We start from the raw sequence: 25976 nt of genomic DNA, 5'->3' as shown, positions 1-25976 counted from the left end.
CGTGCATTCTCCCATGGAAATGGGGAGCTGCAAAAAGACAGAAAAGAGCATTGGATAAAGGAGTTGTATACGGCACACGAGCGACACACACAGATGATTATGGAGCCCAAGTCATAACAGAAAGAACATAGAACATTTGATGGGTTAAAATTGGTAGAGGAGGCATTAGAAAGACTAGTTGTGCTTAAATTTAATAAGTCGCCAGGAGCAGAAAAGATGCATCAAAGGATGCTGAGGGAAGTAAGGGTTGAAACTGCAGAGGAACTGGCTATTATCTTCCAACCCTCCTTAGATACAGATGTAGTGCCAGAGGACTGGAGAGTTTCAAATATTACAGCCTTGTTCACAAAGGATAGTAACGATAACCTCAGCAGCTGCAGGTCAGTTAGTTTAACCTTGGTGGCAGGAAAGCTTTTAGAAACAATATTTTGAGAAAAAATGAATGGTCAAATGTGGATTAAATACTAATTGAGTAAAGTTAACAAAGGTTTGTTGTGGGCAAATCGTGTCTAACTAAATTTGCTTGAGTTTTTTGATGAGATTAACAGTGAGGGTAGATGAAGGTAATGCAACTGATGTGTTGTACATAGAATTCCAAAAGACATTTGATAAAGTGACTATTTGCAAAGTTAGATCTCACAGAATAAAAGGAACAGTACGGAGCATTCTGGATACAAAATTGGCTGAATGAGAAGAAGTGATGAATGGTTGTTTCTCAGACGAGAGTAAGGTTTATATTGGGACACCACAAGGGTTTGTATTAGGACCCATATTCCTCTTGACATATATTAATGACCTAGGCTTTGGTGCACAGGGCACAATTTCAAAATTGTGGCTGACACAAAACTTGGAAATATTGTGAATAGTGAGGAGGGTCATGTTAAACTTCAAGAGAACTTAGGCTGGTGAAATGGGTGAACAAGTGGCAGATTAAATTTAATGCAGAGAAGTGTGAAGTGATACATTTTGGTTGGAAACAGGACGGGGCAACATAAAATAAAGGTAAATTCCTAAACAGGATGCAGGAGTAGAGGGACCTGGGGTTTTATGTGCACAAATCATTGAATCACAGAATTGTTACCGGTCAAAAGAAGGCCATTCAGCCCATCGTGTCTGCACCAGCTCTCCAAATGAGCATTATGACTTAATGCCATTCTCCTGCCTTTTTCCTGTACCCTTGCATATTCTTTCTATTCACCACTGAAGGCAGGAGGGTAAGTCGAGAGAGTGGTTAATGAAATTTAAGGGATCCTGGGCTCTAGAAATAGGGGCATGGAGTGCAAAAGCAAGGACGTTATGATAAGCCTGTATAAAAAAACTGCTTTGGCCTCAACCATGAATGTTGCTAACAGTTCTGGGCACCACATTTCAGGATTGATGTGAAGGCATTTGAGGGGTTGCAAAATATCTTCATGAGAATGGTACCAGAGATGAGGAACTTCAGTTTTGTGGATAGACTGGAGAAGCTGGGGCTGTGCTCTTTGGAACAGGGAAGGTTGTAAGGAGATTAATAGATGTGTTCAAAATCACGAGGTAATTCAGCAGAGTAGATAGGAGAAATTGTTCCAATTGGTGGCAGGACCGAGAATCAGAGGACAACAATTTAGGCGATTGGCAAAAGTAGCAACAGCAACATGAGAAAAATAACTTTTTACGCAATGTGGGGTTAAGATCTGGAATGCGACTTACGGCGGCGGCCATGGAGTGAGCGGTTGCATGCAGGGTGGCTCCTGCTTGAAGGCATTGGCTTTGTCCCCTTTTACTTAAACTTTGGGGAATTTTAGCAAAAAATGTTGCACAGAGATTGGAGGGGGATTAGTTCTCCCCGGATGGGTATGCCCGCGGGCTATCAAACTTGGACGACACGGTGGCGCAGTGCTGCCTCGTGGCGCCGACGATCCGGGTTCGATCCCGGCCCCTGGTCACTGTCCGTGTGGAGCTTGCACATTCTCCCCGTGTCTGCATGGATCTCACCCCCACCCCCACAACCCAAGGATATGCAGGGTAGGTGGATTGGCCACGCTAAATTGCCCCTTAATTAGGAAAAAAAAGAAACTCGACAGAAGACAGAGAGAGCCCTGGCTAAAGAGTTGGACGAAACTCGTGGAGCAGCATCAATTGCAAAAATGGCAGAGGGGGAAGGGTTATTGCCGACAGGAAAGCTGCCAATGGAACAGCTTCATTCAGGATGAATTTCGGCAGCAGCATAAAGAAATGAAGTGTTACTGGTCAAAGGAACCTCTTCGTGGGACTTTGGAATGGGTGGAGGAGAGCCTGGAGGTGCAGGGGCAATGTTCCAGGAAGTGGAGAAGGTGGTGTCAGACCAGAGCGACCGGATTGTGATGCTGGAAGCGGAGATGGAGATCATAGAATTTACAGTTCCGAAGGAGGCCAATCGGCCCATCGAGTCTGCACAAGACCCTTGGAAAGAGCACCCAACCCAAGTCCACACCTCCACCCAAACCCCATAACCCCATCCAACCCTTTTGGACACTAAGGCCAATTTAGCAAGGCCAATCCACCTAACCTGCACATCTTTGGACTGTTGTGAGGAAACCGGAGGGCCCGGAGGAAACTCACGCAGGCAGGGGGAGAACGTGCAGACAACGCACAGACAGTGCCCATGCCAGGAATCGAATCTGGGACCCTGGAGCTGAGAAGCAACTGTGTTAACTAATGTGCTACCGTGCTGCCCCTGGGGGACATGTGTAAGATGTTCCGAGCAAAGGTGGAGAACCAGGACAACAGACCCAGGCGGCAAAATCTTCAGATTGTGGGAGTGGAGGGAACAAGTGCAACGGGCTGTATCGCGGGATAGTTTGGTGGACAGGAAGGTACTGGACAAGGTCCCGAAAGTGGATCAGGCCCACAGGTCCCTGAGGCAGAGGCCAAGAGCGGGGGAGCCGCCACGGGTGGTGATTGTGCGTATGCATAAGTTCCAGGACAAGGAAAAGATTCTGAGGTGGGTCAGAGTGCAGGGGAATTGCAATTGGGAAGGAAACTGAATCCGGGTTTATTAAAACATTGGTATGGAGCTGGCCAAGAGACAGGTGGGGTTCAACAAGGCCATGGTAGTGTTATACCGGTGCCAGATTCGGTTTGGGGTGCTGTTCCCAGCCAGACATTGGGTCACTTTCGAGGGCCGGGAATATTACTTTGGGACGCCGGTGGAGACGAATGACTTTATTAAGGAACATATGCTGGGGGATGGCTGAAGGGGGAACGTGGGTGGAAGTTCTGTCTCTGTTAACTTTTGTTCTGTGTGGAGTTTGCACATTCTCCCCATGTCTGCGTGGATTTCACCCCCACAACCCAAATATGTGCAGGGTAGGTGGATTAGCCACACTAAATTGACCCTTAATTGGGAAAAAAAAAACAATTGGGTACTCTAAATTTAAAAAAAAACTATTGTTACCTGTTTCTGTTTGCCAATTGGGCTAGGTTCTTATGGGGGTGGTTGCACCCATTTTTCTGTGTTTTTGCTTTTTTCAGAGCTGGTGTCGGGAGTATAATGTTTAATTTTATTACACTCTGTTGGCTATGCTTTGTGCAGTGTACAAGCGTTGTTGGGGGCCGGGTGGGATGGCAGGTTGGTTCGAAAATGCTCTGTATGTTTTTTGCATTGGGTTGGGTGGGGGGGGTTTGGAGGGAAGAAATGGCAGGGGTGCAGGTGGGATGGGTGGAGGGGGTGGGGATGGTGGGTATTTGTGTGAGGGCCTTCAGGTGGGAGTCATCTCACCAGCAAGAAATGCTAGTGAACGGAAGTGAGGGAGGGGCTGCGGTGATTAGCCAGTATGGGAGGAGGGGGGGAGGGAGTTAGAGGGGGTAGGGGGAGGTGGAGGAAAGCGATGTGGGAGTTATGGAGGGTGAGTTTGGTCATGGATGGGGCGGGGGAGCCATCTTGGATGGGCCCGATTCGGAGTGGGGATGGTGTGGCAGAGTCTAAGGGTGATGACGGCGGAGTCTAGGGGAGAGGAGAGACGGAAGCCTCCGGTGAGAATCGTGCCATGGAATATCCGCGGGCTAAATGGACTGGTGAAGCGGTCCCGGGTGTTTGCGCACTTGAAAGGTTTCAGAGCATAGGTGATTTTCCTGCAGGAGACGCATTTCCGTGTGTAAGATCAGATGAGGTTGAGGAAGGGGTGGATTGGGCAAGTGTTTTCACTCGGGGTGTGACTCGAAGTTGGTGGTGGGGGGGGGGGGGGGGGGGGGCGGGGGTGTTGTCTCCATACAAGAACAAGAAAACAGGGTGTATATGGGGAGAGAGAGTTTTGTGATAATGTATGGGGTGCTCATGGGCACTCCGGTGGTGTTGGTGAATGTGTATGCGCCTAATTGGGACAATGCCGGATTCATGCAGTGGCTACTGGGGGCAATTCCAGATGGGACTCTCACCAACTGATCATGGGGGGAGGGGGGGGGGGATTTTAATTGTGTATTGGAGCCAAGGGTGGATAGGTCAAGCCCTAAATCGATGGGGAGGTCGTGAATGGCACAAGAGCTGGGAGGATTTATGGAGAGGATGGGGATGGTGGATCCGTGGACGTTTGGGTACCTGGGAGAGACAGAGTATTCTTTCTTCTTGCATGTGTATAGAGTATATTCCCGGATTGGCTTTTTTGTGGTGAGCCGAGTGTGCTAATGGGGATGGAAGGTGTGGAATATGGGGGAATAGTGATTTCAGATCATGCTCCGCAGTATCTAGATGTGAAACTTTGTTTGGGTCAGGAGCAGAGGCTAAGGTGGAGGTTGGATTCGGGGTTTTTGGCCGACAAGGGGTTCTGTGGGAAGGTGGCAGTGGCGATTAAGAATTATGTTGAGCTTAATCAGAATGGGCAGGTATTGGTAGCCACGTTTTGGGAGGCCATGAAGGCGGTGGTCCGGGAGGAAGTTATTTTGTTAAAGGCCCATAAAGTTAGGATGGGGAGGGAGGAGCATCAGCCACTGCTGGACGAGATAGTTGAGGTGGATTCTGTGGCCCCACGAAGGAGCCGTTAGCAGAAAGAAGTTGCAGGGGCAGTTTGACCGATTGACGATGAGAAGGGCGGTGGGTCAGCTGCGGCGGGCGCAGTATGAGTGTGGGGAGAAGGCAAGCCGAATGTTGGCCCAGCCAGCTGCGGTGATAGGCAGCAACGAGGGAAATTCTTCAGGTGAGGGCGGAGGGAGGAGTAGTGTCTGATCCGGAGAGGATAAATGAGGTGTTCAAGGCCTTTAATGCGGGGCTTAATGGGGCCGAGGGTGGCGTGGAGGGTGCAGAAGATGAACATACTGCCATCCTGTTTGTGTTTCAGTACCACCCGATTTTCTTCCCCAAGGCCTTTTTCGGAGGGTAGATGCGTTAATCTCGGAATTTGTGTGGGCAGGGAAGGTGCCAAGGATGAAGAGGGCTCTCTTGCAAAGGCAGAGGTGGGACTGGCACTCCTGAATTTGTTGCATTATTATTGGCCAGTGAATGAGAAGGTGAGACAATGGCGGTGGTTGTGGGGGATGGGGGGGGGGGGGGAAGAAAAGAGATTGGGCAAGATTAGTGGAAGGGGACAAACCTGAGGGCTCTGGTGAAGGCTGCTCCCGGATTGGTGGGGGGGGTAGGTTGGGGACAAATATGAGTGGTTGGGAGAGCAGGACATGGCCTTAGTGAACAGGATTAAGTGGAAGTGGGAGGAGGAGTTGGGAGGGAGACGTTATGGGGACTTTGGTGCAAAGTAATGCACCGAGTGAACGCAACCTCCTCCTGCGAAAGGATGAGCCTTATGCAATTTAAGGTGGCGCACAGGATCTACATGACCATGTTCTTTTCCCCGGAAGGATAGGCGGTTTTAGTTCAGATGGGCAGCATGGTTGGTACAGGCTTGGAGGGCCAAAGGGCCTGTTCCTGTGCTATAATTTTCTTTGTTCTTTGACCGGGGCCCGGATGAGTGGGCTTTTTCTGGAGGTAGTGGATGGGTGCGAGAAGTATGCGAGGGGGCCGGGCCAGTGAACCATGCCCATATGTTCTGGGGTGTGAGGAGTTGGAGAGCTTTGGGGAGGTAGTATTCAGGAACCTACCGAGGATTGTAGGAGTTGAGATAAAACTGGACCCTATGGTGGTGATCTTTGGGGTGTCGGAGGGGCCGGAGCTGCTGGAGGGGAAGGGGGCCGATGGTATGGCCTTCACCTCCTTGACTACCCAGCGACGGATATTTTTGAATTGGAGGTCGGCCATCCACTGCGGGTTGTGGCATTGTTGGGAGACTTGTGCAAATTTCTTAGGTTGGAGAAAATCAAATTTGCCTCAAGAGGGTTGGAGGAGTACTTTGAGGTACGGTTGGAAGCCGTTCATGGTTTCTTTGGAGTTGTTTGTCGCGGTGTGGGGGGGGGGGGGGGTAAATAGGGAAAAATGTACAAACTGTATACACTGTTGGATGTTGAGGTTAAGCTATTATGTTTAATATGTTTGGAAGAAAATATCATTTTCAAAAAAAGATCTGGAACGTAGAGCCTGAGAGTGTGGTGGAGGCAGATTCAATTGTGGCTATCAAAATTGGATAATTTTCCTAGAAAAAAATAATGTAGGCCTAGGGGAAAAAGGCAGAGGAGTGGCACGTGGCGAATTGCTCTTGCAGAGAGGCAGCACAGAGACAATGAGCCAAACGGCCTCCTTTGTAAACAGCCTTCATAATTCTATTCTCGGCCGGAATTCTCCAGTCATTAGGTTTTTCTGTTCCCGTCGGCAGTCCACCCCAACCTGCTGGTTTCCTGGCACCGTGGAGTTGCTTCAATGGGAAATCCCATTGACAAGCAGCGGGAAGAGAGAATCCCGCCACCAAGAAATATGCAGCTGGTGAACCGGAGAATCCCACCCCTAGTTTAGAAATAACATACATGTATATGCACGTCCGCGCACAGATACACAACTTGAACTGGTTCAATATTGTACAAATATATGAACAGAGCTAGAGAGAGGGATTTTTATATCTTTTTTCTCCATAATTTCATACCACCGTTTCCAAGAATAAAACCCTCAAGCAGCTCTGGAAATGTTCTACTTACCCGGTGTCCCTGGATTCCACAGGATTACTCCTAGCCACAGGTTCTTTCACCGAGGTGACTGTGCACTGCCCAGGTGCACTTGGTGATCCATTCTTTTTACTGTTTGACAAGAAAACATTTCAACAGCTCAATGCGGGGAGGAAATAAGGAATTTTTCAAAGACCTACCTACTACATAATATAGATATGCATGCAGCAGTGGAAATTTAACATTTATGAACTGGCATGTGAACTAGCTCCATCAGGGTGTCCCATCAAACAATCTGCCAGCTTCGTTGACAACTTTTCTGTTTTTCTAACCCAAAATCAGATCCTTACCATAAGCTTGTTGTTGCATCTCCATCATCACCCGATGTCTGGGGTTGGGCTTCTGTGGCTCGAGTCTTCTTTCGAGCCAGTGCCTCCTTCAGCCAATCGCTTTCTACTGCACTAGACAAGTTTGCTTTTGCTGTGGATGGTGCAGATCTGGCCAGTGTCTTGTCAATCGCTTTTGATGCAGATGGGGGACAGTCTGCTGAAAAAGGCCTCTTGCTCTGGTTGTGGCTGGCTGGAAGATTTGAATCAGACTTCGCTTTGTAGAACATGGTTCCTTTCTCCTTATCTTTGGTTGGCATTTGATTATCTAGATCAGGAATTACATCATCTTTCAGCCCGAGCCAATCAGCAGCACTCTTATTTCCACGTGTCAAAGTTGGAGTTGTCAGTGTTGGGGTGGCCTCTTTGGGTTTCTGGTCAATAGTGGAGCTTCTATCACCCTCTGGGCTAAATCTGAAGATGGCAAAATATCACAATTAAAAAATGAATCATCCAAACCATTGCAGGTAAAAAGGTAGCACAATGCAACCTCAATCTACAACACTCAACCCCCCCCCCAACACCACACAACCCCTTCCCTATCCCAACCCAAACATTCCTGGCATGCAGCAACAGAGGGTCTCTCCTTCAAAGTAGAAGGAAGAACTGAGGGACAAATCATGAGCAAGGTTTGGCTTGAGGCATAGGCTGGAGGTGGTCATGTGCATACCATATCTACTGCCATGTTTTAAACATACAGGGTCCCAGTGATTTCACCCCCTTGGATAAAGACCTATTCATTTCTAAATGAATGGCCCTGGTTTTTGAAGTGGCTGAATCGAGACAGTGAAATGATTGGCAGGGTGTGCTGTAAGCCGAGCCAATTTCCGTTTAACTGCTGCAGGGCAGCACACTAATGCAGAATGACAATCAGTGCTGCTTATTTTGGCAGGAAGATCCCTCCTCTCAGGGTGAATGAAGTACCTTACTGACTGACGTCTGGACTGACGATCCTCTGGGGTTGTGATCACAGTGGGATGGTAGGAACCGAAGGTGAAGTCATCCAAAAAGTCTTCCTTTTCTAAGCAGGAACCAAAGACAATTAATCGCTGACAGCGGCCATATGATTAACAGGCCCTCCCCAGCACCTTACAGTCAACAGCAGCTTTCTCCCCATTTCTTACACTTATTTTCTTTTCTAAATAAGCTACTCAGTTATAAATTTAATGTGAATGTGAGAACAATTTCTACCAGATTTATACGTTGTCGACAGACATTGAAATTTCAGAAATATAATCCGAGGGAAAATAAACAAACACAGACTAGTAAAGGAAAGCCATTTGTTTAGGACAAATCATGTTTGACAAACTTGAATGAGTTTTTTTGATGAGGTAAATGCAAGAGTCCTTCCTGTGTATTCCCTTTGTTCACATTTCTTTTCTTTTGACAAACACATGGATAGGATGGATGGGTACAGAGGGATATGGCACAAGGAAGTGCTGAGGGTTTTGGCAAAGGTTGGTATCATGACCGGTACAGGCTTGGAGGGTCTGAGCCTGTGCTGTATTATTCTTTGTTCTTTTATTATTTTTGGTCTGTGGACCCATATTCGGAATGTGCCTTCAAGCAGAAAACTCAAGTTGAAACAGCTTGCTTGTCAGGATATTGTGATCCCAGATTTTCTGTTTGGAGAGGAGAGGCCAGACTCTTCAGTGCCAAGTGAATCTTAGGAACCCGTTTTGGAGGAATCGGTTTGATTGGCTAATGGGCAACCGGTGGGTTGGCCAAGATCCGCGTTCTGACTGACAGCAGTCAGTGATTGGTTCCTGCTTGATGCTTTCTAACAGAACTTAGCAGAAGTGTTTAGACATTGGAAGTGAAAGGAACAGTCTCTCTCTGTCTGTCTCCTGCTTGCTGAAGTGAAAGAACTGCTTTATTTGTCTAAAACAAGTGCATGTCTGGCACATCTTTGCTGTAAACCTGAAAGGGTCCTAAAAATGCAGAGAAAGTAGACAACCTTGCCAAAGAAAACCATCTCAAGCCTAGAAGGAAGAAATACCAAAAAGAAAGCCTGATCTTCAGAAAGACATTAAGCGGAAGTCATCCCAGTGCATCAAAGATCCTTTATCATTTTATTTAATCATATATTTTCTTTGCCTTACAACCACCCTTTTTCCCCTCTTTGTTGTTTGTCTGTATGTGTGAGTAGAGGGTGGGGTAGAAAGAAAGGGGGTTTTAGGATTGGGATATTAGATAGTCAGTTACGTTTTCTGTCCATTTAATTATAATACTGTACATAATAAAAGGTTACTTGTGTTAAAGTTACAAACCTGGTGACTGTGGTTCATAGGCTCAGCCAAGGACGTTGGTTATTTAAAATAAAGTCTAATTTTACCTACGTTGCGACTCCACGTCAAGTGGGGCTGGAATTGACCGTGCTAGCCCAAGGTGTTGTAACATAATTTGGGGGTTCGGTCCCAACTAACTTATAGTCTGCTAAATGTCCCCTTCAGAGGTCTGCCCTGCAAAGGTGACATTACCAGTACCTCACCTCCAACTTGGAATGTTCTGGACCAGACATGTTTGTCTGCCCACATTTTAATTCTTTCTCCCAAAACGTTTAAATGCTCTTGGGCAACCTGACAAGCTCATGTGAGTCTTTCCAGAAACGGGGACACATAATCTGACATTGAGGATTTATTTTTTTTGTTTTAGAAACGTCTCTTTCATAACCTTTGACGGACCCCATACTTAATGGCCATGGACCAATTCAAATGGGCTAAACCCAGTAGATTCATTCAGAGAATTCCTGGTGGCAAACATTAAAAAATCCAATCCTTTGTCCCAATCTTCTGGATAATAATCTTTATTAGTGTCATAAGTAGGCTTACATTAACACTGCAATGTAATTATTATGAAAATCTCCTCGTCGCCACATCTGCCGCCTGTTCGAGTACACTGAGGGAGAATTCAGAATGCCCAATTCACCTAACAAGCATGTCTTTCGGGACTTGTGGGAGGAAACCGGAGCACCCGGAGGGAATTCACGCAGACACGGGGGAGAACATGCAGACTCCACACAGACAGTGCTAACCACTGTGCTACCGCTATTCATGACAATAGACCCTAATCAAATTTTTTGAGTTTGGTGATAACTCTCCACACCTCCCTGAGTTTGTTGCTGATAGGTGGTTGACTTTAGTTACTTGATACGTAAACAACAAATTATACCCCGCAAAATTTTAGACGTAAATATTGAACCCTGGTCAGATTATACTTCAAAGTGTAGGCCATAGCGTGTGACCACGCACTCGCTCATGATGTCGTGACATAACAGAGATGTTGGATGAAGGCAGCGCAAATGATATTGCATACATGGACTTCCAAAAGGCACTTTATAAAGGATTAGGTTTGTTCATAAAATGTAAGTCCATGGGATAAAAGGCCTGAATACAAAATTGGTTAAGGGATAGAAAACAGAAAATAGTGATGAATGGTTGGTTGCTTTTCGATCTGGAGTTCCCTATAGTTCAGTAAGGGGAGCATACTATTTTGGACACACATATGTGACTTGGAGCTGGGGGTACAGGGTACAATTAAAAAATCTACAAATTACATACAACTTGGAGGTGTAGTAAGGTCTGAGACAGATAGTAAGGGACATCAAGACGACATAGACTGGCTGGCAGAATGAGCAGACTCATGACAAATGAAGCGCAACACAGAAAGGAAGAATAGGAAATGCTGCATTGAACTAAGGGTGCAAGAACAGCAAGACCTGGGGAAGTTTGTGCATACCTTTGAAGGTGCAGGCCAGATTAACAAAGTAACTCTAGTTCAGCCCCAGCTACAGTACTGTGTTCAACTTTAGGCACCATTCTTTAGGAAAATAGGAAAGGCTTTAGAAAATGTATAGAAGCGATTTATCGGATTGGTTCCGTGAATGCGGGATTATAGTTACATGAAGTAAATAGAAAAAGCAAAACACTGCAGATGCTAGCTCTAAAGAACAGCCATAGGGACTCGAATTGGCAACTCTGTTTCGCTCACCGCTGATGTTGCCAGACCTGCTTGGGATTTTCAGCGTTTTCAGAGAAACTCGGGTTGTTCTTGGAGCAGAGAAGGCTAAGAGGAGATCTGAGGTGTTGAGAATTTTGTCCAGTTAGAGTAAATAAACATAAGATTTTTCCAATGGCTAAAGAATCAATAGTATGGGGAAGGAAAAACCTTTTTGCACAAAAATTTGGAATGTGCTGCCTGATATAGTGAAATGTATCACAGCCTCAGCAACATTTATTAATAAAAATGTATCAAAGCCTTAACAGCAGCAACATTTAGTAATAAAAATGTATCAAAACCTTAGCAACAGCAACATTTAGTAATAAATATGTATTAAAGCCTTAGCAACAGCAAGGTTAATGCAATTCAATTGTAGTGTTCAAAAGCAAATTGGATAAATACTTGAAGGAGATAAAATTTCAAGAATATGGGAGAAAAACGAGGGAGTGGGACTAACAGATTTGAACTTTGAATGTGCGTACTCGATGGGCCAAATGGCCTCCTTTTATGCTAGACACCTCCAAAATATGTTGGACAGGGAAAGGAAGTGTTACGTGGAAATTTCCTTCCCAGTTAAAGAGAGAAATGAGTACAATGTGAATCAACTGTTTATTGTCACCGAAGGAGAAGAATTATGAACGCATGAGCTGTGCCATCAATTAAATTCAAATTTAAAAGCTTTTAAAATACCCAGCTGGTTCATCAGTATGCAAAAGAGAAAGGTTATTATTTTGGGTACAGACCATTAATTGTGGCTCGGATGTATTCCCATCTTTCTCCGTCTTGCTGACTGACTTGGTTCGTTTATTTAGCTACATCCCTTTTTGGGACTATTTTCGGAAACGGCACCACCTCACCCCTACATTCTCACCTCTCCCACCTCTGAGAACCTGGTATATCCTCCTTCAGTTAAACTCATGGAAAGTTATACCATTGAGGCTTCCATTTTAAGTCATGTTGAACAAATAGTGTGCTTTGGGTTCACAGACAGACAACCTTATTGTGAGGATTACCATGTGTCTTTTTGTATTTTGGATCCAGTTTAAATTCTTTTCTTTCACCGGTTGTAGGTCGCTCGAGGAGCTTCTTGGCTGTCCCTCTCCCCAATAATTCATCCATCTTTGAGCGAGCAGGGCGTGGCGGCTCTCTAACACAGAAAAGAAACAGGTGGAGTCAAAAAGTACAGGCTAAATGACAGTCAACAGAATCTATCACTACTATAGTAGATGCTCGCCAATTTAGCTCCCTTTGTGGGTAGAATCCTGGTGCAGCAATGGAAGTGTGTAGGGCTCGGAGGTGGGACAGCTGACCACACCCAATCGCACGTGGTCAGCCAATTAACAATGCACAACAGAGGGGGCTAGCCAATTGTGCAGTAGGGCAAGAAGTTGCCAATCCCACCGTTACCTCACAGGATTGAAGATCCAGTCACCATCCGGACAGACATCTACTTCCCTGCGCAGCCAGCAGAATTCCACTGCCTGTTTGGGAGGAAGATTTTGAATGGAAAGTGCTGCCACCCCATCTCCACTCACCACACTTGGCTCTCTGGAGTTGTTGTTGTCGTCCCCCCCCCCCCCCCCCCCCCCCCGTCCCCCCCGTCCCCCCCACACCCTTGCGTCTTACAGCATCTATTGCTGTGTGAAGATGAGGGACTCACCTCGGGCATCAAGGAACAAGACAACTTCCATACCTATGGTTGGACTGTTGCACTCACCCATGTTACATTGCTGTATGTGTAATTTGTTCCATAAATAAACTCGTAAGTGTCTGACCACACACTACTGAACCAGTAAATAATCTCCCCAGCCTACACTTACTCCTCCGCCTTCTTCTCTTCCTCTGGTGCTTTAGGACTATCGCCAAACCCAAGTGCATCCATAAGGTCATCTCCTTCATCATCAAAGAACAATTCATCCTTCTTCTTTGTAGTAGGCATGCCTGGAACAGAAGCAGTGCTGGAGGGCACTGTGAAAAACATACACAAATATACACATGTTCAGAAGTCGGTGACTGACGTACTTTTCAAATTCTCAGATACTTTGGACTGAGCTCACCTGTAGATAATTGTTGGACATTCTTTCAAATCAGCACCCTCATCATTGTACCAGCTCAGAGCAGTACGACATTAAACAGTTACAGTAAATCTAGAGCACGCAGGAAGACTCTAAGACTTTGGATGAGACCATTAGACATCGGAGCAGAATTAAGCCATCCAGTCCATCGAGTCTGCTCCAGCATTCAATCATGGCTGTTATATTTCTCATCCCCATTTTCCTGCCTTCTCCCTATAACCCCTGATCTCCTTATTAATCAAGAACCTTTCTATCTCTGGCTCAAAGACACTCAATGATTTGGCCTCCACTGCATTCTGAGGCAAAGAGTTCCGCAGATTCACCACCCTCTAGCAGAAGACATTTCTCCTCATATTGCAGTCCTTGGTCAAAGAAAGGACTTGGGCGAGATTCTCCATCCCGCCGCACACGTTTCCAGGCAACTGGCCAATGGGGTTTCCCATTGTGGGCACCCCTACGCCGTTGGGAAATCTTCTTTTTTTGTTACTTTTTCTGAGTTACAAAGCCAGGGCTCAGAGTGTGGACAGGGGCGAACTCCTAATCCAGCTCCTCGCCTGCTCCAAAAACCAATTCAAATTCAAATTGAATCCAATTCATGGTCCCCACAAGAGAGACATACCAGATTTTAGCCAAACTCCGAGCAGATACTACACTTCATCTTAGCCAAAAGGTCGAGAAACGATGCTGTTGGGAAATCTGTGGGCATGAGTGCACTGCCAGCGAAACGGAGGATCCCACTGACGGAGAATCAACCCCTTTGTATTAAGATAGCACCAGAAATCATCTATAGAGCCACGGTCTTCACAGCCAATGGAGTGCTTTTGAAATGTAGGAAACTCTGCCAGTCACTTTACAAGTGGCAAGCTGAAAATGACAAATGGCCAATAAATCTGCTTTGCCAATACTGGTTGAGGGATAAATATTGACAAGGACACCAGGGGAACATTCTGCTCTTTTTCAAATAATGCCATGAATCACCTCTGATTTGCACTCATGCAGGGAGTGGGAATCCAGAGGCAATTCACCATCCCTTGCCATGCAAATTCATGCATGGCAGGGATTATGAGGGATTATGTTATAACCTGCCTGCTTACCATTGGCTGGGGACTAATGACAATCCCACAATCCTGTGGGAGTATGAGCTTCCCCAATGAGGGGGCAGAGAAATCATTAGCAGACTCCCTGTATAAATAAAGCTGGCCAGTTTGGAACCAGCAGGAAGGAGTAAGCAGCAAGCGAGGTTGCTGCTGTTGTGTATATATATGTTATTGTAAATAAATGTTATTTCTTTGTACCTTGAAACTCGTGCTGGATTCTTCGTGGCCCTCACAAAAGATTCCCTTGCAAATTCCACTATCAGGCCACCATTTTGAGTGGGAAGCCTGATAGTGAGGTTCAGTGGCTGGCTTCCCATCACCACCCTCGCCGCCCACAATGCAAGGGTGCTCCAACCCCTCCCACGACCCCCCCACCAGAGACCCCCCCCCCCCGCATCAGACACCCTCCAGCAACCGCCCCATTACATAAACCCCCGACAGAGATCCCATAAGAGACACCCACCATAAGAGAGATCCCCACATTATAGAGACCCCCACATTACAGAGGCTCCCACCCATAAGAGAGACCCCCCCACACATAAAAGAGACCCCCACCTATAAGAGAGACCCCCCATCACAGAGACCCCTGCCTGGAATCTAGAGGGGTCCAGGTAGAGATAGTTAAAAATCACTGCTTTAAAACTCACTTGTGCCCGATCCCTGATGGCTCAGACAGCGAAAGAAGCAGCTGTAAATTCCAGCAAGCAAAAACGACATAAACTGGTTTAAACCCCCCTCAGATCTTTGATCTGCAAGACTTTCATTGACATCAATGTGAAATTGGGCTCTATCGGTTGTGATTGACAGCTAGTACACTATCAGCTGTCTGAAATGTTTAATTTTGTGTCCCTTCATGCTCAAATGGATCTCATGCACCTAGCTGCGAATCATTTTTTAAAATAAATTTAAATTACCCAATTCATTATTTTTATCAATTAAGGAGCAACTTAGCATGGCCAATTCACCTACCCTGAGGTTGTGGGGGCGTGACGCACGCAGACAAGGGGAGAATGTGCAAACTCCACATGGACAGTGACCCGGGGACGGGATAGAACCCGGGTCCTCGGCGCCATGAAGCAACAGTGCTACCCACTGTGCTACCTTGCTGCTCACAGAGGTAGAGACAAGTCCTGAAAGACGTGCTGTTAGGTAATTTGGACGTTCTGAATTCTCCCTCTGTGTACCCGAACAGACGCCGGAATGTGGCGACTAAGGGATTTTCACAATAACTTCATTGCAGTGTTAATGTAAGCCTACTTGTGACAATAAGGATTATTATTATTATTATAGACTGATCTCTAGCTTCCATGGAGGTGTTTCTGTAATGGGGGGGTTCGGGTGATCTCTGTAATGGAAGGGTCTCTGGTGGGGGGGTCTCTCATATAATGGGGGTCTCGGGTTGGGGGGAGTCTCGGGTGGAGTGGTCTCGGGTAGGAGTGTCGGGTGGGGGGGTCTTGGGTGGGGGGTCACGGGTGAGGCATTTCAGGTGGGAGGTCTTCGGGTGGCGGGGGTCTCAGATGCGGGGTGTCTGTAAAGGGGGCTTCTGTAAAGGGGGCCTCTGAAAAGGGGGTCTCTGTAGAGGGGGTCTCTGTAGAGGGGGTCTCTGTAGAGGGGGTCTCTGTAGAGGGGGTCTCTGTAGAGGGGGTCTCTGTAAAGATCTCTCATTTGGGGGGCCTCTGGTGGTTTTGGGCTGAGCAGGCTTTGCATTGTGAGGGGGAAGTAGTCTTACGATTGACTTTGGGGGCAACTCCCTTAAAGAGTTACCCTTTGGCCCACCACCAGGTTCACCGTACCAGGGCCACACCGAGAAATGCCTGCAATTCTTGCCCACATGAATCCTGGCTCAGAGGACCTGAGATTCATGCAGACTTGGTGAATCCGGTGCCCATCCCGTTAATAGGATGCAAATGGATCCATCTGACCAATTTACATCCTCCCACTGGCACAAGGCCAAACCTTGATGACACCACTAGCAGGGCAACCAGAGTGCTCGGCGCCAAACTGTCTTTTTGACAACACTGGATTCTCCGCCGCATCAGCAACTCACTACAGGCAGCGGGGAATTCAATCCCCTGTCTTTCAAATCAAACGGTTTTGTTTCTCATTCTTCATCCTGGGCAGCAGAAATATTCACAAAACATTGAAAGGGAAAGCGTGTAAAAATTACGGCAGGCTGTTGAAATTAGTTAAGGCTTGGCATGTCTGATTCTGCACCCAGATCAAGCAGAAAAAGAAAACACGTGAAAACAAGATGGCATTGCAAATGGAAAGCTGATCACAAGTTATTTCCAGTCACTCTTCTGTCCTGCCTTCGAATCTGACTGACAACCAGGTCCACCCATCAACATGGGAGAAAATTCCATTAAGATTTGCTGAGAGAATCCATAGAATCCCCACAGAAGGAAGGCATTCAGCGAATCGAGTCTTCACCAACCCTCTGAAAGAGCACCCTACCTAGGCCCACACCCCCATCCTATCCCCGTAACCCAACCTAACCTGCACATCTTTGGACACTAAGGGGAAATTTTATCATGGCAAATCCACCGAACCTGCCCATCTTTGGACTGTGGGAGGAAACCGGAGCACCCGGAGGAAACCCACGTAGGCACGTGAGTATGTGCAAACTTTGCCTGTTCCGGTGCTAAATAGTTCTTTGTACTTTGTTCTGCACAGACAGTCACCCAAGGCCGAAATCGGCCTGGGTCCCTGGCGCTGTGAGGCAGTAGTGCTAACCACCGTGCCGCTCCTGGGAGGTTACTGGATCTTTTCAAAACATATGTCTTCAAGACACTCTTTAAAGCCTATCACTTTGGCTGAGCCTTTCGTCATTTGCTCTTTTTGACTAACTAGGTTTGTTTTTGGAATTTACAATGCAGAAGGAGGCCATTCAGCCCATCGCGTCTGCACCGGCCCCAGGAAAGAGCACCCTACTTAAGCCCCACACCTCCACCCTATCCCCTTTATCTCCGTAACGCAACTTAACCTTTTTTGGACACTATGGGCAATTTAGAATGGCCAATCCACCTAACCTGCGCATCTTTGGACTGTGGGAGGAAACCGGAGCACCCGGAGGAAACCCACGCACACACGGGGAGAATGTGCAAACTCCACACAGGCAGTGACCCAAGCCTGTAATCGAACCTGGGACCCTGGAGCTGTGAAGCAACTGTGCTAACCACTATGCTACCGTGCTGCCCATGGTTCCTATGAAGGGACGTTGTGTCATATTAAGTGCATGGTAATAGACCTGGAGGCTCAATGGGCCTTCTCTGCTTTGCAAGGGAATTTTTTTGAATCGTTTTGTATGAATGCTTTTGTGAAACTTTCACAGGTACAAGAATGAAAAGACACACTCCCAGAGTAAGCATTAAATATATGATCGGAATGACCAGTTAAAGACAGAAGTACTCACTGGTACTTTGAACAACGCTAGAACCAGGGACAGAGATTTACCAGAGAAAAGATCAGCTGTGATGTTTGGGTGCAGATTGGATCCCATTTATTGTTTCAACACTTAAAATAGCCAATCAAAGTAAATCACTAACTTGAAAACCAACAAGATGGTCAACCAAGGACTGTTTTAAGCTGCCAGCTGAGTGAAGAATACCATTATGTCCATGAAAATAAGCTTTATCTACTGACAGGCAAAATGAAAGCCACAAGGGCTATCCACACTGTAAGTATATGTGTACCGGATAGAATACCAAGCATGCACAATATAAAAAAATGCCTTAAAAAGATATCCACAATTCTCCCAGCTGATTCCCTGGTATCTTTCATTTTGCCAAAATGAAGTGTTTTTGACAGAGTGCACACTTTCTCAATACCTTTCTCTTCTTTTTTATGTGTCTGCAGATCGACACATGAAGGGCTAGGTTTCCGTCCAGACACTACTGTTTTCTTTGGTCTCTCTTCTTCATCAGATATAATTCCTGCCAACGGATCATCCACATCTGGAAAGGAGATTGGAACAGTACTTAAAGAGAAAAGTTTATTACAACGATCACTTCAGAAACAGGCAGAATGCATCAGTGGAACTGATTACCCAGATACAGCACACTGCTGGAAATAAGGCTATCTCCAGTCGACAGGTACACAAAAGCACAGGAATAACAGTAAGCGTCTCAGTGTCCATACTGTTAGACATGCATCACTAACGCAAAATCCAAATTCAGTTTCAGATTCTGTTTCCCTTTGTCTGATGGTGCGGGTTCTATCTAGGCTACAGTTCCAAGCATGCATGTCTGATTGGTTCAGTTACACACTCAGGGGAGTCCCAGTTTTAACCACAGAAGGAAAACAGTGAATTAAAATATAAGCCATCATTAAAGCTTACTTAGGAATAACTTTTATTTAAAAATTTCAACCTAATGAAGCTTTGGAGGAATATCAGGAAAGTAGGACAAATCTCAAATGCGCAATAAAGAGGGCTAAAAGGGGTCATGAAATATCTTTGGCTAACAGGGTTAAGGAAAATCCCAAAGCCTTTTTTTTATTCGTATACAAGGAGCAAGAGGGTAACTGGAGAAAGGATTGGCCCATTCAAAGACAAAAGAGGGAATTTATGCGTGGAGTCAGAGGAAATGGGTGAGATTCTTAATGAGTACTCACCAAGGAGAGGGACATGACGGATGTTGAGGCTAAGGATGGATGTTTAAATACTCTAGGTCAAGTCGACATAAGGAAGGGGGAAGTTTTGGGTATTCTAAAAGGCATTAAGGTGGACAAGTCCCCAGGTCCAGATGGGATCTATCCCAGGTTACTGAGGGAAGCGAGGGAAGAAATAGCTGGGGCCTTAACAGATATCTTTGCAGCATCCTTGAGCACGGGTGAGGTCCCGGAGGACTGGTGAATTGCTAATGTTGTCCCTTTGTTTAAGAAGGGTAGCAGGGATAATCCAGGGAATTATAGACCTGTGAGCTTGACGTCAGTGGTAGGCAAACTGTTGGAGAAGATACTGAGGGATAGGATCTATTCACATTTGGAAGAAAATAGACTTATCAGTGATAGGCAGCATGGTTTTGTGCAGAGAAGGCCATGTCTTACAAACCTAATAGAATTCTTTGAGGAAGTGACAACGTTAATTGATGAGGGAAAGGCAGTAGATGTCATATACATGGACTTCAGTAAGGCGTTTGATAAAGTTTCCCATGGCAGGTTGATGGAAAAAGTGAAGTTGTATGGGGTTCAGGGTGTACTAGCTAGATGGATAAAGAACTGGCTGGGCAACAGGAGACAGAGAGTAGTGGTGGAAGGGATGTCTCAAAATGGAGAAAGGTGACTAGTGGTGTTCCACAGGGATCTGTGCTCGGACCACTGTTGTTTGTGATATACATAAATGATCTGGACGAAGGCATAGGTGGACTGATTAGCAAGTTTGCAGATGATACTAAGATTGTTGGAGTTGCAGATAGCGAGGAGGACTGTCAGAGAATACAGCAAAATATAAATAGATTGGAGAGTTGGGCAGAGAAATGGCAGATGGAGTTCAATCCAGGCAAATACGAGGTGATGCATTTTGGAAGATCTAATCCAAGAGCGGATTATACGGTCAATGGAAGAGTCCTGGGGAACATTGATGTACAGAGTGATCTTGGAGTTCAGGTCCATTGTACCCTGAAGGTGGCAACGCAGGTCGATAGAGTGGTCAAGAAGGCATACAGCATGCTTGCCTTCATTGGACGGGGTATTGAGTACAAGAGTCGGCAGGTCATGTTACAGTTGTGTAGGACTTTGGTTAGGCCACATTTGGAATACTGCGTGCAGTTCTGGTCGCCACATTACCAGAAGGATGTGGATGCTTTAGAGAGGGTGCAGAGGAGGTTCACCAGGATGTTGCCTGGTATGGAGGGTGCTAGCTCTGAAGAAAGGTTGAGTAGATTAGGATTGTTTTCGTTGGAAAGACGGAGGTTGAGGGGGGACCTGATTGAGGTCTACAAAATTATGAGAGTATGGACAGGGTGGATAGCAACAAGCTTTTTCCAAGAGTGGGGGTGTCAATTACAAGGGGTCACAATTTCAAGGTGAGAGGGGGAAAGTTTAAGGGAGATGTGCGTGGAAAGTTTTTTACGCAGAGGGTGGTGGGTGCCTGGAACGCTTTGCCAGCGGAGGTGGTAGAGGCAGGCACAATAGCATAATTTAAGATGCATCTAGACAGATATATGAACGGGCGGGGAGCAGAGGGAAGTAGATCCTTGGAAAATAGGTGACAGGTTTAGATAAAGGATCTGGATCGGCACAGGCTGGGAGGGCCAAAGGGCCTGTTCCTGTGCTGTAATTTTCTTTGTTTTGTTCTTTGTTCTAATACAGGAAGAAATAGCCATGCAAGAATGCATAAAGAGACAAGGAGCATGCATGCATAATACTAGGAGATGGGACGAAGAAATATTTAACAGAGATAGTACGAGAGTGAAAGCTGCTCTCGACAGTGCAGTCTTTTCTTTTATCCCCCAAAATTGGAATTATCAGATCATTTGAACTGGGCATCAATGAAACGAAAGGCATAGCCCGTACTTCTCAGAAATCAACTCTCACAAAACAGTGCTATCAGGCTATATTAGAATAAATCCATTGACGAATTGGGACGAAGATTTGGCAAAGGGTTAACGGTTTCAAAAAACATTTGTGATGGAACACCACCAAAGAGCTTTCAGTCTGGGAGGAAGCACAGCTCCTAGGCACCCTGGTTGCGACTGGAAGAACATGGAAAGAACAGGCCTCCTGTTCAACGGTGTGTTTACCTTGTTTTGTCGCTTTCAAACCAACATCCTCCTCATCTGGAGTTTTGCATAGAAACAAACATGCAGAAAAGATTTCATTTTGATGAACAAAGCATGATCACTTCCAAGTTAAGCCAATAAGATCCCCCTGACATTTCTTGACAACAGAGATTCTACTGCACAATCACATTCAATACACGATTACTGGTCAGTAATGCTCATGACCCCATGTTGTTGCGACGACACAACTTGTAGCTGAATGTGACTTTGTGTAATAGTGTAAAATGAGTGATAGCAAACAGGCAGCACTCCACAGTATGTTATTCTCCAAGTCTGAATAAAGATTGTAGACTTCCAGTTAACACAAATATTTTATTCAATGGGTTTGTTCTGTTTCCACAGCTTAACTAGATATAATACAGTCAAGAGGTATGACCAGTGAAGCTAAGGTAAACTGCCTATGCTGAGCTGTCTCTGTCTGCTGCTGCTCACTGGCCCTGTGCTTCTGAAAGAGGTGGATCCTCCCTTGGGCTGGACCCTTTATACCTGTCTCTGATGCTGCCCTCTAGTGATGCTGTGGCTGTTACATCTGTCTGTAGTCCCTGGTGTATGTGCAGATGTATGTACAGATGTACAGATCACTACATCTCCCCCTTTTATTTGACATGTTTTCTAGACTGGCCTCAAGAAAATCGTACATAACAAGTGGTGAGAATATGCAAATCTGCACACAGTATCATTACCACTGTGAAAATGATAAAAGTAATACAGAAACAATTAACTGTGTTGTGAGTCCATCGTGAGAAATGTCCATATTCGTCTTGTGCGTGTGTTGAAGTGTCGTTACAAATCTAGCCGTTCGGGTGCCTTACGGCTTCTGCTGGAGCGTCTTAACAGTGGTAGTAGGAATGATGGTTTGATGCCATCAAGAGTACTGTCTGGCATTGTGTGGCGAGGAATGTCCTGTGGACAAATGGACTCGGTCAAGTCCAGTGTGGGAAGTACTGGCGTTGTTGGTCGAATCTCTAATAGATCCCGGCGGTTACAACGAAAAAGTACTCACGCAGACGAAGACAATGTAGGAAGACAATGTGCCACCTGCCTGATCACCGTGGCTGACTCAGATCATTCGCCTTCTGGGTCCCTGATTCTGATGGTGTCACCTATTGTTAGTGGCTTGAGTGGGATTGCATGTTGATCGTAGTATAGTTTTTGTTTGGAGTATAGTGCCCGCATGTCGTCGAGAACCGGTGCGTTGCCGGGGTCTTGGAATTGCTTTGCCGGTAGGGTTGTCTGGATGTCTCTGCCGACGAGCATTTGCGCTGGCGACAGTCCTGAGCTCAATAGGGTTGCTCGGTATGATAACAGAGCTAGGTTGATGTCGGAACGTGACTCGGCTGTCTTGCTGATGAGTCGTTTAATGATGTGGACACCTTTTCCCCCCGTTCCATTTGATTGTGGGTAGCGATTTTGTGTCGCACTGTTGTCTGACCTCAACTTTTTCCTGTGTTTGTGATATTGATTCTGTATGTCATCTTTCGTGAAAGCTGTTTTGCTTGTTTGTTCTGGAGCAGATGTGAATTCGTGAGATTCTTTATCATGCCATGGCATGTTTGTAGTCTGGTCATTGTTTCGCAGTGTGCTGTGGCATTGTCCTTCGCGTGCAGAGTTGTACCATGTTGTACAGGTCGTTGTTTCATTGTTGTTGTTTTTGTCGTTTCTGCCTTTGTTGCTTTTGTTGTCGTTCTTGCTGTTGTTTTTGTCATTTCTGTCTTGGTTGTTTTCGTGAGCGTTCTTGTTGTCGTTCTTGTTGTTCTTTTTGTCGCACTTGTTGATTCTGTTTTTGTTGTTTTCCCTTTTATTCTTGTTCTTTTTCTTGTCGTGCTTGTTGTTTCTGGGATGCTTCTTGTTGCTTTTGTCGTTCTTGTTGCGCTGCATGTTGTTTTTCTTGTTGCTGTTGTTGTTCTTGTTTCTGCTGTGCTTCTTGTGGTTTTTGTTGTTCTTGTTGTGCTCAATGAGTGTGCCATGTGGATGATTTGTGTCATTGTCACAGTTATTGGTGTCAGTGTCCTTTATGGTATCTGCTACATTGAGCGTTTCTTCTTGAGAATTGTTAGAATGATCTGATGTTGCATTGATGTTGGTGACATCAATCATTTGTGGTGGATTCAATTCCTCTTCTTTGCTTACTTGATACTCCTCTTCTAGAGTCATTTCTGGTTCACTTGAATCATCATTGATTTCTAGGCGCTCCTCTTTTGGAGTCATTTCAGGTTCATTTGAATCATCTGTGATCTCTTTTTGCTCCTTTTCTGGAATCAAAATCTTCGCGATTTCATTTTGTTGTGGGTCGTGGTGCTCCTTTTCTGGAGTCAAAATCTTCAAGATTTCTATTGATGTGGTCTCTCTGGACTCTTGGTGTTCCTCTTCTGGAGTCAAAATCTTCAGGATTTCTATTGACGTGGTCTCTCTGGACTCTTGGGTGGCCGTCCTCTGATTATTGAGTGCTTCTGTGCAGAAGAGCTGAGGTATGTCAGTCTCGCTGTGATCCTGCACATCCTGTATGGGAATTGTGATTTCTTCGTCACTTGTCTCACATACAGTGGGTAGACATTCAGTGTCTTCTTCTGGTGGCTCAAATAAGCTTGATAGCTCTTCATGGTCTTGTTCATGCATGGCGTTCGCTATGGAGTGTTTGCTTGCTTCCATTTTTGAGTCTGCCACCGAGCTGTCTGTGGAGGCTTGCGTCACTCTCTTTGTGGGGGCTTGCATCGCTCTCTTTGTGGAGTCCTTCATCGCTCTCTCTGTGCATCCTTCATCGCTCTCTCTGTGGAATCCTTCACCACTCTCTCTGGGGAGGTTGTCATCGCTCTCTTTGTGGAGTCGTGCAGTGTTCTCGCTGTAGAGTCAATCTGTGCTCTCTCAAAGGAGTCGTTCTGTGCTCTCTGTGTGGCGTCGTCTTCGTCTTGGGTATTGCTGTCATCCAATGTATCAACGATCTGCCATGGCACCATGGTATTGGATTCATCTACCATGAGAAGAGTCGTATTGAGCTTTTCAACCGTGTTGCTGATGCTGTGATCAGCATATCCGAATAACTCAGCCATGTCTGAGTAGTATTGTGTGTATTGTTCGATAGACAAATCATCGCTTTTTGTTTTGGAGTTGTGATCGTTCTCTTCATGTTCAATGAACAAATCATATTCTTGTACAGAGGCTGGGACCCTTCGTGGTGCGTGGACCACTCTCTGTTTCTTGGTGTCAAGCCGCAGCATAATCCTGCACTCAGAGTCGGGATGTCATATATGCTGGGCTGAAGATTCCACAATCCGAAGAACTCATCGTCGGGGTCTTCATGGTACAACACCTCTAGTTGCGGTTCGGATTTGGTACTGGGGTAGCCATCTCCCAAGATGAAATCTTCGTCTGAGTCGTAGTCTACAAGGACCATATCATCTTCTAGAGCGGTGCTAACTGCTTGTTCCAAGGTGATGTGAAAGTTATTTTCAACTGCTGGTGTAAGTTCGGGCATTGTTCTGTCTTTTGAGGCAAGAAACTTGGGTTTTGTAGCTTTAAATTTCTTTTTGTTCATTTTCGTGCATTTCCCTTTTAAGTGGGCGTGGTCCTGGTCCTCTGACTTCATGACGCTTGTGACGTCATGCGTAGGACTCGATTGCCCATGCGCACTCCGAATTTCCTGTACTGTGCGCTCTTTTCACAACTGCGCATGTGCGGCTCCTTTCTCAAGATGGCTGCCGCTCAGAATTTCGTCTTCCACCGATTCAACCCTGCCTCCGTGTCGTGATGAGTGTTCGCTCCATTTTTACCGATTTTGTTTTCTACATGATGCTTCTGTGTTTGTAAAGACTCAAAGTATTGATTTTGTTTTTATTCATAAGCACGGCATTTTTGTATCGCGATTTCTAGAGTTAGATACTTATTTTGTGAAAGTTCTTCCCTCAAATCTTTATCAGATAGTCCAGAAATTAATTGATGCATTATCACAGTGTCTCTGAAATCAGCATAATCAAAGCCTTCTGGTATTAACTTGAGATTTGTAATAAAATCAGAGATGGGCCCTCCGTTTCTCTGACAAGAGTTAAATCTTTCCAGCATCTCATCAGACGGACTGTTACAGCATTCATCAAATTTTTTGAGTATAACTTTTACTTTGGTGTTGTCCTCACCTTCTACGTAATTATAGCAATTATAGATTTCTCTAGCTTCATGCCCTCCTGTTGAGAGTAGTAGGGCTATTTTCGTTGCGTCAGAAGCAGTGCTTAAATCATTAGCTGTGATAAATATTTGGAATATCTGTTCAAACATTTTCCAGTTATAACTTAAATTACCGGTTGTTTCCAGTCGCCATGGAGTTCCAACAAGTTCTATCGAATCAGTTAGTCGTCGAGGATCCATTTGCTGCAAAGTCTTCCACAGTCGAATATCCGGTTTAAGTTTTTCTTCTCTTGCTGGTGTCTAGCTAGCTTTCTGAAATCACTCCTGGTATCATATGCTATTCTCTAAGTCTGAATAAAGATTGTAGACTTCCAGTTAACACAAATACTTTATTCAATGGGTTTCTTCTGTTTCCAGAGCTTAACTAGATATAATACAGTCAAGAGGTATGACCAGTGAAGCTCAGGTAAACTGCCTATGCTGAGCTGTCTCTGTCTGCTGCTGCTCACTAGCCTTGTGCTTCTGAAA

The 25976-nt window shown here is 45.7% G+C and overlaps 2 protein-coding genes across 2 annotated transcripts in view; both read right to left on the bottom strand.

The window, feature by feature from the left end:
- fads6 (fatty acid desaturase 6) overlaps window positions 1–25976 on the bottom strand; it is a 1169976-nt gene that overhangs the window by 414683 nt on the left and 729317 nt on the right. The window lies entirely within an intron of this gene.
- The window catches only part of LOC140395756 (fas-binding factor 1 homolog), a 245221-nt gene that overhangs the window by 121362 nt on the left and 97883 nt on the right, over window positions 1–25976 (bottom strand). The window contains exons 10-17 of the mRNA XM_072483912.1: window positions 21294–21329; window positions 18381–18506; window positions 13202–13349; window positions 12395–12528; window positions 8307–8403; window positions 7347–7796; window positions 7030–7128; window positions 6–27 (exon numbers count right to left, since the gene is read on the bottom strand). Of these exons, the coding sequence (XP_072340013.1) occupies window positions 6–27; window positions 7030–7128; window positions 7347–7796; window positions 8307–8403; window positions 12395–12528; window positions 13202–13349; window positions 18381–18506; window positions 21294–21329 (1112 nt within the window). The remainder of the gene's footprint in view (window positions 1–5; window positions 28–7029; window positions 7129–7346; window positions 7797–8306; window positions 8404–12394; window positions 12529–13201; window positions 13350–18380; window positions 18507–21293; window positions 21330–25976) is intronic.

This window comes from Scyliorhinus torazame, chromosome 18 (assembly GCF_047496885.1).
Source record: "Scyliorhinus torazame isolate Kashiwa2021f chromosome 18, sScyTor2.1, whole genome shotgun sequence".
Classification (NCBI taxonomy): domain Eukaryota; kingdom Metazoa; phylum Chordata; class Chondrichthyes; order Carcharhiniformes; family Scyliorhinidae; genus Scyliorhinus; species Scyliorhinus torazame.
The sequence above is the reverse complement of the archived record's forward strand: the minus strand, read 5'-3'. Positions and strand labels throughout refer to the sequence as shown.